Source organism: Lathamus discolor, chromosome 3 (genome assembly GCF_037157495.1).
Source record: "Lathamus discolor isolate bLatDis1 chromosome 3, bLatDis1.hap1, whole genome shotgun sequence".
Classification (NCBI taxonomy): domain Eukaryota; kingdom Metazoa; phylum Chordata; class Aves; order Psittaciformes; family Psittacidae; genus Lathamus; species Lathamus discolor.
The window spans coordinates 134,346,844-134,360,066 of record NC_088886.1 but is presented as its reverse complement, the minus strand read 5'-3'; the positions used below and the strand labels follow the sequence as shown (position 1 = coordinate 134,360,066).

Here is a 13,223-nt window from a genome sequence, read left to right as displayed (position 1 = left end):
GGGCAATGGAAAGTAAAATCAGTAGCAGACAAAGTTATAAACCTTCATATGATGAAGCCCCTGTTCCCGAAGGTGAAAATTCTATATTATGAAAAGAGAAGAAGTTACATGACAAGTGACAATAGCATTTTAAAAACAAGTACAACACAAAGCAATCTGCTTTTAAAATAAAGTGGAAAGCTCAAGAAAAAAATACGTTCATGTAGGCTACAATCTTGCTTCCCAATTAAAATATGAAGGTATCACTTCCTGTACAAATTCCAAAAGAAAAAAACCACAAACATGTAGCTGACAATATATATTGTTTTAATGCTTCTGTTTCAGCTCTGCCTAGCTCTCCTCCCCACAAAATTTAACTCTATTTTAAAAAATATTATAAAATCTTGAGAACATTTAAGAAAACCACCTCATTTCAGGGCCCATTAGAATGTCTTCATCTACTGAAGACCATAGATTACTTCAATTTCCCAATCCTTTAGAAGCCAGAACAGGCTTCAGTCATGGCATTGACCTCAAGAGAAGATAATTTGTGACTTTACATGGAAATGACTATTTCAATGTCAGTACCCCAGTACGGAGAGGATCCAAGTGAGATTTGCTCAGTTACTAAGTGTCTGGGTTTGAACTATAAATGAGCTGTGACTCAGCAGCAGTTTAAGTTACACACTTATGTGGGCAGCAGTTATCTCCCTAGAATTTCCCTAGCCCAACCCTTTCGTCTTTTGCCTCTGGATGTGTGGAGGGTAAATGAAAAGAATGCACAAAATCTTACTTCAACTGCAGTACTTCTAAGAGGACTGGGTTATACACTTGAAGATATGTGACTGAAAATACTGTTCAATCCGATAAATTGAATACTTGGCTCAAGTCACTGCAGGATTGGAGCCACAATTCCTGATACAGCTATCAATTTAGGGACAAACTGGTCTGTTTTACACAAGTACATATCACATAGATTTACTAAACACAAGAGGAAAAAAAGTAATTTATATTCTTATTGTGGCAATGGTGTAAATGGTTTTGAGCCAGTGTCCTTCAACTTAATGTAGATAGATAAATAAATGTTAAGCATGTTTAGCCATGGACTTTACAACTCTATATGGACAACTAATATGCCATACTACGTTAATTAAAAACAATTTCTGGCAAATTAATGCAGAATCCTTGTCATGGAGCTGGCTCAATTGTATTAATAAAAAGAAGAATAGTTCACAGATATAAATCACAAAGAAATAAGAAATAATCATAATATTAGACCATAAATGCAACAGTTTTTTTCCCCCATATTTCCCAAAGTCTTCGCAAAATAAATGCTTTTTATAATATTGTAAGGAAGAATTTTATCACAAAGGTATTGGCCAATGGGGACAACATTTTAGGAATATCATACCTGCTTAACTAAATTTTGCAGACAATGCAGTTTTTAGTTTTTATGAAATTACATATACAGTCAACTATACTGAATGAAGCGCATAAATTCACTGTCTGTGATCACAGAATTGCAATGAAAATCTTCATTTATTGAAGCCACTAAAATAAGGGCTACTAAGTAATCATTTGGAGCACTCATGCAATGAGATGAAATGCCCATTTCTAGTAAGCTACTGATGAGAGCAGAGACTAATTCAAGTTCCCGAACATTTGAATGCAGCCTAATAGTATACAGGAAATAAGCAGGTGGTTCTAGAGTGCTCCTGTAGGCCAACTACTCAGGAACATTCTCCAGCTTCTAAGATATCTTTCCAGAGAAAGAACAGACATGCTTAGAGGGTGGCAAAAGAAGTCTTGTCTACTAGTGCCCAATGAACTTATGAAACAGTGACTCGGGATTGGTTTTAAGTGTCTTATTAAGTGTCTTGGTAAATTTGCCTATCGTACAAATCTTACAGTTTTGTATCTTACTATCTTATAGTTTTCTGAATTTGGAAAAGTACTTACAGATTTAATTAATTCCTTAACTTCGTATATATAACAAAACACTGAATATTGAATTAGTTACTGCTGTTTTCAAGATGATGGAAAATTTCAATACTTTACTTTGAAAAGTTCAACAGTATATTTTCCAGAAGCATTGTTTTGAAAATTCCAGAAACAAATAATCTTGTTGCCACAGAACTGAGAAACTATAGGAAAATATACTTTCTTACAGCACTGAACATTGCTATTCCTCCCAGCACAAGAGAAGATAATTTTATGTACTGCTCAATTACCTTCAATTTCTCCTCCAGAAGAAGCAATTTTTGAGAGACTCAAATATGTTGTTCCTACTACATCATTTTTTGTAAGACGATCCCTAAAAAGAAAAAAGGAAAGATTTTATTTAAATATAATGCTGGTCATCCTACATAGAAGCAAGATACCAGTACACACATTTTGTATCACCTGGAATGCTTTATTATTGCAGAGATGTGATAGCTTAGTTACAAATGTGGGCTGTATCATGAAGTCACCTGACCCTTACATCACTGCATAAAATTAACAATATTCTAATGTTACATTACCCAGGTGTCTTGTGAAGAAACCAAGAAGGAAAACACTTAAACTCTTGCTGAAATAGTGTCATAGACTGAAAAATACCCGACATCCGTAGAACCAGACTTTTCTTCACTTAATACAGTTTACCTTGTCTACGACTTTTATTAAAGTTCATGACTCACCAGTCAACAACTGCAAGTTTTATTTTCTCACACACAGAGGGAAACTGAAAAGAAAACAATTGAAATAAAAGAACCCATTACTTATTTCACCTCTGTAATGTTAATTCCCTGAGTTCTAAAGAGATAGTTGCTTTCCACAGAAACAAGAAAACTCTGACCTTTATTTGAAGATAAATAATTTGATTCCACTCTGGATTAGCATTTTTCTCAATTATATTTGTGCAAACCTGCAAAAAATAAGATCAAATATATAGCACATCAAAGATAGATTAAAAAAAGCATATACTAGCTATGATTTAGGATAAATCAGATTCTGCTTGGTAAGATGAGGGGTAGTAATTATGAATGGCTTATGCTGCAATAAACCACTAGTTTTCAGTTGGTGAATACTGCTAAACCAGTCTGTATATGCAACATTAATCACTATTGGAAGGAAAAGAAAATTTTGAGACAGCATTTAAATCCGAGACTGGAGTTACCCTACTTGTTATTTCCATTGGCTACAATTAAATTGAATTATTAAAGCTTGTTATTCCCACTAGCTACAATTTGATGTGTTTTCACACTACTACTGACCTCTTGTATCACAGGAGAGAAACGAGATGAAGGAATTATTTGGTCACAGTGTGCCCTATGCAGATTTTAGAGTACAATTAGAGTATATTATTTGCTAGTCATGTCTACTGAAAATCCTCTACATTACTGGGCACGCCAACCTGACTATATAACTTAATAAAGACTGACATTTTTTTAATTAAAAAAAAAAAAACCCAAAAAAAAAGAAAGATTGGTTAGTGATGACTATAGGTTGTGCAATTGTGCTTCTGCTCTAACTTGGTATTGTAAAGAGCACACTGGTAATAAAATGTACAAATGCAATTAACCTGTCCAGAAATATTTGTATCAACAGTATTAAAAGCAATCAGAATACCTGGTAGGCAAGCAATCTGGCCTGCATCTGTTCATAGCATTTAGTCATACATTCCATTTATTAGTCATCAGCTTTACACCCATTCTACTACAGTGCCTTTCAGTTTGTCCTCATTTGACAAAGTAAACCTTAAGGCTAATGCTGTTATTTCCATATTTTCAGTATACTTAAAAATTTATACTAGCATATGAAATCTGTTCTCAGGGCTGTGATTAGAATACAAAAATTCAGATATTTACTAGATTACCTTTTTCCCGGCAAAAGAAACTTCTACAAATGGATCTACCAGGTTTTTCTTGTCTGCTTCTCCTCCAAATATTTCCTTGACAGTCTGCGAAAAAGCATCATCCACTAGAAAGGTGTCAAAGAAGAAACTAAAGTTTATGCTTTTTAATTATTATTTTATTTATTTATTCATCCTAAAAAATAAATTGTCCATAGCAATCCCACCAAAATTGACCAGATTATAAATCTAGATAAAATCTAATCTGATAAACAGAATTCTGGACAGTGTTGCTGGTAAAATTGGAGAATTTCAGCTTAGAAGCAATTTCAAGAACATAAACATTTGAAACATCATAAGGAGTCCTTATGTGCTCCTGAATTTAGAGTTGTAATTGTATTTGAAAAACATTATGCATATATTGCTAGATACTGTAATTTGTTGTCACAGATATAGGTAATTATCCTAAGAAGGGATAAAAAGACATCTATATTCTATCAGAAAACACATATGGCATATAATGAAAGAGCCTTTGTCTCAGCAATGTAAGGCTGATATAAGTAAAATCACACTAAACAAATTAATGTCAAACTGCTTACAAGCTCCTCTGCCCTTTAAGGCTGTTTATTTAAGCTTATGGTGCTCAACTTATACCTCACAAACTGCATTTAGCTTTCTGGTATGCAACCAGCTCCTAGTTACTTATTTCCTGTGGCCACTCAGGAGTAGGTTGCTGGCAATACAGAACTAGCTTGGCCATCACAGCAGTGCCTGACTGATTTCAGCAGCCCTGTGGCCCTTCCCCCATTGCAAAACAGCTGCAGCTATGAGCACATATGAAGAGTTAATGGATTGCTGGGAAAAGGAAGATGCAGGGGATCAGCAATCTGCTTATCTACTAGTACTAAATGGCCTTGGAAGAGGGTTGCAGAGAACTAGCTGCCTGATAACCTCTTGAAAGCAGGCAGGGATTGGGATGTTGACACATGCACTGTATCCTTGAGCTAGACATGCACAGAACATCCAGCTCATCTGCAGATCAGCTGTACTTGAATATTAGTTACTTGCAACTACTTGCATGTAACTTCTGTGATTGGAGAAGGGATAATGAAGATGATCCTTTCCCACTACCAGAAGCTATATGGCCCACTCAGCAACAGATGAACGTGACTAATCTAATGGGTATCACATTAGATTATCCACTACAAGAATTAAACAGACTTACTGAGCACTACCAAAGGACTTGAAATTGGCTACGTAAAACACTCAAGATGTTTTATGTTCAAGGAGTTTTTCTGAACAGTTAGCACAACTATTTCTAATGGTAATCAAACACATCAATGGACTAGTAGTAAGAAGCTAGGTACTTTGTGGAATATCCTCAGCTCTGTAGATTTTGAGGAGAAAAGTGACCCATCGAAGTGCAATTCCAGCAGGTAATAACAGGTTGCTCTCCACATCATCACTTTCATTATCTCTTTCCCTTTTTTCAACCTGTTGGGAGATACAGTGGTACATAGTGTATGGCATATAATAAAGACAGAGTAATGTATAGAATTAAGGTGATTAGTTAAAATGATGCCCTCAATACTCTTCAGAAAGAAGACTGTTGTCTGTTTTATTATAAAGAATGAGATTTTATCAAATTATCAAGCCACAAAAATTAACTTTACCCAAACACTTTTACTTACATTTTTATCTCTAAAGTACTCAATTGCAGGAGCCAATTGTAATCACCCTTCAATTAGCATCATCAGATGATGATGACTTTGGCATTTGTACAATACCAACTTCATGCAATTTCCATACTCATCTTGAGATGAATATTGTGGCATCATACTGCAATTAGAAAATGCATACAACTCTGGTATAATTTACCAGAATTTACTGCTTCCTCCTTTTAAAATAAATAGGAAAGACAATATTTATCCTTGTGATTTCAAGTATCATGAGGATACCAGAAAGGAAGAGTTAATATAAAACCAGAAGATTTTCCATGGCTCTGGGGACCATATTGTACTAAACTAAGGAGGAGCAGTATGCAAAAATCTCAGCCAGGAAGAACAGCTGAACTTAAACTACAGACAATGGTCAAGTAAGAAAAGCAACACACAGAAAAGAGGGTCTGGTTTTACCTTGACAGCACTGTAGACAGTTAAGGACTGGATTGCTAAAACTACCTACTGCTTTCACGTGCATCAAGTTACTTGTGCTTAATTTGTAATTATTGATGGGTCTGATTTTCCCCTGGCAAATATTAGAAGCTTTCTGGTACTCAGGTTTCTCTCTGGGCTTGTCTACATTGCATAGTAGTGGAGGGATTCCTGACTTAGTCCGGTAACTGGTATCAATTTGTTGCTCAGCCTGATCAGCTATGCTAAGGAAAATTACATATTGGCTTGCATGCAATCCCAGGCCAACACATCTCTACTTCTTCCAGGATGTATAGGTCAACACAACCAGAGCTGGTCCAGAGTTAGCTTAAATGGACAGGATAACAAGATAAGCTTTGAGTTAGCCACTTAGTATTGGATGCCCTTGAAACAACTTGTAAATCTTGTCTTGCTTTTAAATACAGCTCACAGAGTCAATCATACATATTGAAAAAGTGTTGGAGGGACGTGAATAAATGTCTGTAGGGTGGGGAGGGGAAGAAAAACATTTAAATGAAACTTACTGGTGGCTCATCTCCAGTTCCCAAGACAAACATGCTGACTTTCATATAGCCTTTAGCTCCTGAATTTGTATCTTCAGGATCACTCAGCAAAAGCCATTTTCTCATGACTGCATGGCCTAAAATAAAACAAACACCACCAGCCACCCCCCAGTAATATCCACTACAAAATGGCAGAAATAATAAAAGTCAGCTATTCCAAAAGCATGCTTTATCCTGAAACTAATTATTGTCATTTTTTTTTTCTGTCCTGTACATGTCTCAATAATGCCATTCAAAACAAGAAATCTGATGGTGTTCAAATGTTGAACTAATGCCTACTAATTCAAGGACAGAATTATAAAATACTTTTGCATTATTTTTCACAGTACAGGTCTTTGATACAAAAACTAACATCCAAATTCTGGGTGTCTGTACTTCATCCTGAAACCACTGAAAGGAATTATGTATTGTTTGATTTTTTTTTTTTTAATAATACTTAAAGCAGCAATCACAAATAACTTTCCATTAGCTTTCTTCTTTTACACTAGAAATTTAATGAAATATTTCAACTTCAAGTTTCAAGCTAGGAAATAAACTGAAGTAACTGCTACTTACCAGGCTCATCATAAACATAGCCAATGTCAATCTGAAATAAAGATCAAAGGCATTACCGCTGAAGAAATACTAAATTAGAAAAATGCTGGACAACTCCCCTCAAGTTTTTCATGAGTACTACTATATTGTTCTTGTCACAAACAAAAGAAAGTTTACACAGCCTACTTTTTGAAGGAGAAAGAGAAAATGCCTTACATTGAAAAATGAGGGATTCTGAACGGATACAGAGGCCAAGAAAATGCAAGAAAAGCTGTATTAGAACTAATAGCTGTAGCTACTTTTGTCTCTCCTCAGACCCCCAGCTTTTTAATTTCTCAGAGGCAGAAGATGGGGCTAGCTTACTGCTTCTTGAATTCCCTATATTCCCCCATTATTTTATGTTCAGACAGGCTTTTCAGAATGCTTTTGTTTTTATTTCCTGCTCAACATCTCATCATTCAGTTTCAGAAATGAAGCTTGTTTTTTTAATGAATAAGTTCTTCTTTCTTTTATGAAGATTATGGCAATTTTTTCCCCCACTGTGTCAAATTTGGACAAGATTGCACATATGCCATGACTGTATTAATTGCATCAGATTTCAGACATGTTCAGGAAGGTAAGTGTGTTTGCTCATGGCAACTGGTGCTAGTACTCCTTGCAGGTAAAGTCTGAAAGAGTGAGAATTACCCTTGGGGTTTTCTCCTGGAATGTGTGCCTGCAGAACAGGAAGTAGATGAATGACATGCCATCACCTGCATAGTGAATGAACAGTCCTCCACAGAACAATATACCACTGTCTGAATCACTAGAAATTACTAGTGATTCACTGTCTGAATCACTAGAAATCACTGAAAATCTAGAAAATACTGAATCAGCAGTGAGAAGCAAAAGCAACCAGGTTTGTTGCAGAAACTGCTTCATTTAGAAAAGAGCACTCTTCCATACTTGCATATTTTTGTGAAAAATTGATCTAGAGAGACCTACTGAATTTAAGCAGTACAAAATCAGCAAACAGAAAATGCAGCCAGCACTGATACTAGAAATGCAGGGGATCCCAGTAGCCATTACAATTATCAGGTAAATTCTTTGTCTGTACTGCTTTATGAATACTTTCAATAGGCAGATATCTACCTCCCAGTATTGACCATGACAAAAATTAAAGACAATCTCACTGATACCATCAGAAACACAGAAATTACTTAAACTAAGTGACTCTTCTGCCATCTCTTTTACTTGACAAACTTATGATCACCTTTCCACATCACTCAAGAGTGTATATTTTTATGCTGCCTTACATATATATCACTATCACCCCTATTATCTACCGAATAAAATTGTCTGCTCAAACCCTACCTCATACCAGATAATTACCTTTACCTTTTAAGGAAAAAAAAAATTACTTTTTGGTAAATATTTTTCTTTCTTGGATGAAAGTTAGAGAACTTGGTATATAAACCACACAATATTCTTTAACAATACCTATTAAAATAAGAAAACAGTTTACTAGCGCTTTAAGCAAATGGTTTCTAGCATTAAAAGCAAATTATCAGGTAATTTTCTGGCCTTTAAGGCAGCACAAATTTAAACATTTAAAACAAGTACTTAAAAAAATTTTCTCTCATTTATTTAACTTGGTCACAATATGGAAGTAGTTTCATACCCACCTTAAATTCTCCCATTAGACAGTCTGCTCGTAGAGAATAAGAATCATATACCTAAAAAAAGAGACAAGCATGAAACAGGAATGTTTCTAAACATCATAGTGAAATGGCCAGACAATGCTATATGCATTCAGCAGCCTTTTGAACATGCACCAGTTTTTCTTACCCGAATGCTAACAGTTTCATCAAGCAACTCTAAAGGAGTCATGTGGACATTGTAGAAAAATATCTGTTAAGGTAAAAACAAACAAAAAACCTGTCTCAAAATGACAAACACAATTCTTTGAATAGAAAATGCAAAAACATCATGTTAAAAGGCTTGCGAGGCATGCCTGCTACAGTACTTTTACCCTGCCTCCTTGCTGGACACATTATATGATAATTTAGCACAGAATAAAAAACTAAATTCAGTAAATAAACTCAGTACAACATAAGACAAAAGACAGTCACAACTTCCATTTGAATGAATGCAGTAGGCATAGCTGTGCTGCAGACTTTGGGTACTGCCCTTGCTGATTGCTCTGCATTTCACGTTTTCCTCAGGGGAACAAGTTTGGGAAGGTAGTTTATTTTCCAGGACATTAAATCCTTGTCTAGCCATCCCTTTGTATCTGTCTAAAAAGGTCTTGTTTAAGGCTAGTGGTGATAGATTCTAATAATTCAGATCTTTGAAATTCAAGGCCACAGGAATAAATCTGATAGTTCAACAGCCTGAAGTCAAATATACTATTTACTGTGTTTGTTTTATTAATAGTATTTGCCTCACTAAGTTTGGTCTTTGAGATCAGCTATACTCCAACCAGTACTTTAGCCAACAAAAGGGAAGAGTACATAAGCATGGTCCATGTATTTTGCCTAATCAGGATACCAAGACTAACTAGGAAGTGATTCAGTGTAAGGTGCAAATGGTTTTCTCCCTTCGCTTTTTTTACCACTGCTTTCATAAATCTTGGCTGCTACCTACAGCTTAGTTTGAGTCTCAAATTTTATATCTTCCTTGGTTTTGCCTGTATGTATTAAACATGCTTGCCACCCAGTTCCAAAACCTTCTGAATTTTCCACACAGGTCTAGATAATGAGAGTTATCCCTCAACATTCCCTCTTTTAAGCTTAAGCTTTGCAACATTAATCTTCAAGACATGGGATTATTCTTATGTCCCTTATATGGCTTTGAATTCTCACCTGTCTTTCAGTGTGTTTGATGTACAGATCCCTGTTTGGACAAAGAAATCTAGTTGTACTTCTACAAATCACAGGCAGCAAGACAATGACATTTCCAGATTCTGCTTGGCAGTCTTATTGTCCCAAAGCATTGCACTGAAAGCTCATCTGAACAGAGAGGTCTACAATGATTCCTAATTCTTTTTTTCTTTGCTTTCATAACCTACACACAATCGTTCAAAGTCATTATTATGTCACATGGCCGACCGTATCAAAGAACACATTCCATATGTCTCAGCTGGGCTGGCTTCCTTCTAGCTTTATCTGCTAAGACTGCCAGTGTCAGAGGTGTGTTTTTAGTGATGTGAATACATAAATGAAGGGACTGGGAACTGCAAAATGTGCATAAGCCTTAATTACCCATAAATATAAGCAAATTCTTATTCACTGATAATAACTATTTTTCTACATTTAATAGCATCAACATTTTGGCTACAGTGTCTTCATGCCACTCACTTCATCAAAATATGGGTTGTTTCCTCTTTTGATTCTTGTTCGATGTGTTTGACCACAAATATGAACTTTGACTACTGGTTTTATGTTATTTCCAGGTAACTGACGACCTTCAATGACTCTAACACGAATCTGTGAAAAAAATATAAAAGTCAAATAGTTGTATTAATCCACTCCCTATGTTACCTATCATCAACAATTTCTTAGTATACTACCAAAAAAGTTAGCCAACACCTGAAGTAGCTGGCAGAAATGGACTGGGCTGACTTTTTAAACTTAATTACGATAGCAAGTATAATTTTACTTGAATTTTACAAGACAATTTGGTGTTAATTATTTCAGTAAATTTTTTCAACTTGCTTTTACTATTTATTTTTAAAACAGCTATTGTAGTTTGATATCTATACAACTATATGATAAATTAGGTTAATCTAGATTTCAGTCAGAACTGTACAAAATTGGACATCTCTGTAACACGCAAATTTGAAGGGTACTTTTCAAATACAGGCTTTCAAATTAAAAGACTTACTGTCTCTACAGTGCATTAGATTTGCATAATCTGACATTAATTATGCTCAGGCTACGAGAAAGGAGCAATGCCATGTCAGGAAGAAAAACAAACATGAAGCATTTAATAAATCTACTACCTGGAAATCTTGTGGTTTGTTAGAAAGGATTCTTCGTGTCTTCTTTCCTTTGGTGATACGTTTAGCTAGCTGGGCTTCCTTTGTGCCACTTGGAACTGCTGGTGTGATACTACTAACTGGGCCATCCAAGCCATCCTCATAACCTCCATCATCTTCTCCATCTTATACAGTAAAAAAACCAGTGCAATTAATAAACGGTACAGATTGATGTTAAAGTTACAGGAGTAAGAATTTGATACCCAAGAGTTCCACTAAACCTGTATTATTCTCTCATTTCAACATTTTTTTTCTGCTAACCACATGCTTCCAACTCCTTTTGAAAGCTAGTCATTTTATACTGCTTAAGAACAAATGTATATCCTAAGCAAACTAACCATAAACCTGTCGCACTTCAGGATGCAGAGTATCTAATACAATTCCCATGCACTTTTCTGAAGAAGCCGATTGAAGTTTCAACAAAGTACACTTCAGCTGTACGTGTCATCAGACTAGTTCACAATACACCAGAAGTGATTAATTTTGTTTCAGTAGCTGTTTCCCAGCAGCAAGACTAGGCTACAGCGTAGCATTCTTTTTCACTTCAGAATCTTGAGAACATGAAGACATTCAGAGTTTGCTATCCAGAATAAAACTCTGAATCCTCCTCCATTGCATTTAACATAAATAATATGTTAAATATAACATATTTAGTATGTTTAAATTAATAATATTATTAAATAATATAATTAACTTAATAATATTAATTGTAGTGACAGGACAAGGGGTAATGGGTTAAAACTTAAACAGGGGAAGTTTAGATTGGATATAAGGAAGAAGTTCTTCACTGTAAGGGTGGTGAGGCCCTGGAATGGGTTGCCCAGGGAAGTTGTGAATGCTCCTTCCCTGGAGGTGTTCAAGGCCAGGTTGGACAGAGCCTTGGGTGAGATGGTTTAGTGGGAGGTGTCCCTGCCCATGGCAGGGTGGTTGGAACAAGATGATCTTGGGGTCCTTTCCAACCCTAACTATTCTATTATTCTATGATTCTAATGAATTTAATATATTTAACTGAATAATATGTTAAAGTTTCTTAGTAAGCATTTTTGACAGTTCTGAAATCACCTCTGTGGAAGACTTATACAACTACGTGACACTACAATACTGGATCATACAGAGAGATTCCAGTATCGCAAAACAGGATCCGTAAATATCTAGACCACAAAAGTGTGACCCTCCCTAGTGTTTCCAGCTATTTCTCTTAACTGAAGGATGGTGACTATGTTAAAATCTACAGGAAGAACAAGCTGTGTCTCTGATGGTTAGCATAAACAATATTTGCTCACTCTATGAATTAGTCTGACAACACAGGGTGATGATCACTTTGCATAATGAAGTCCTCGGTGATCCTCATAAGAGACATATGAAAGCACAGAGATAAACATACCATGTATTTTATGATCCCAAAGACCCCACCTCTTTCACGTCTCTCAAAATCCATCTGCTGTGATGGATCTGGGCAACTGACTGATGACACGCCCTGATTTAGCACTTAATTTCAAATTTCTGAAGCCAAGCTGTAGCAATCTCAGCTGGGGAGGTGATTTAATTTCATGGGAAATAGGTATTTACAATAAGTAACTAAGGTGTGTTTGATAATTTGCAATGAAATAATTTTCATGCAGTTGCTGGATACTAGCTAAAAACCTGCCATCTCTGTCTTTACCTGTATTACCTTGTAGTGCAAGTACATTTTTTAAAGCTATCAAAACAACAAGTCAATTTGCACTTTTAGCGTTCAAGTCCACATTTATGTAAAATTATTTGAAGTGTAGTAATTTAACAGAGCTTTTGTGTTTGCATTACCTATCCTTCCACTCCCCAAGAACACCACTCAGTGAAGTCAGTGCAATCAAAATTCCCCCCCCCAGAAGACTTCTTTTTGCACAAACACAGCCTGGATATTATGGTAATTGTTTGCCTGTCAGCTGCAAAACTCCTTCACAGCTCTTTCAAGAGTCTGGAAAAACAGGATTTCAAAAACATTCTTAGCAAAAGCCTGGGTAATATTATATATGGAGATCAAAGTATATTACCTACTGATCACAATATTGCACAGGCTAGTCAAATATCAAGCATGGTAGAAGGTACAACAGTGTCTTTAAAAACTTACTTATTCTACAGAGAAAAAAAAAGTTTAAAAATTT

The 13,223-nt window shown here is 35.6% G+C and overlaps 1 protein-coding gene across 4 annotated transcripts in view; it reads right to left on the bottom strand.

Moving 5' to 3' along the window:
* MYOF (myoferlin) overlaps window positions 1-13,223 on the bottom strand; it is a 72,920-nt gene that overhangs the window by 37,259 nt on the left and 22,438 nt on the right. For all 4 annotated transcript variants that reach the window (XM_065671916.1, XM_065671913.1, XM_065671914.1 and 1 more), the window contains exons 6-17: window positions 11,044-11,204; window positions 10,400-10,528; window positions 8,889-8,951; window positions 8,726-8,776; window positions 7,083-7,113; window positions 6,489-6,604; window positions 5,179-5,305; window positions 3,836-3,939; window positions 2,816-2,884; window positions 2,658-2,701; window positions 2,211-2,293; window positions 43-81 (exon numbers count right to left, since the gene is read on the bottom strand). In XM_065671916.1, coding sequence (XP_065527988.1) covers window positions 43-81; window positions 2,211-2,293; window positions 2,658-2,701; window positions 2,816-2,884; window positions 3,836-3,939; window positions 5,179-5,305; window positions 6,489-6,604; window positions 7,083-7,113; window positions 8,726-8,776; window positions 8,889-8,951; window positions 10,400-10,528; window positions 11,044-11,204 — 1,017 coding nt within the window. The remainder of the gene's footprint in view (window positions 1-42; window positions 82-2,210; window positions 2,294-2,657; window positions 2,702-2,815; window positions 2,885-3,835; window positions 3,940-5,178; window positions 5,306-6,488; window positions 6,605-7,082; window positions 7,114-8,725; window positions 8,777-8,888; window positions 8,952-10,399; window positions 10,529-11,043; window positions 11,205-13,223) is intronic.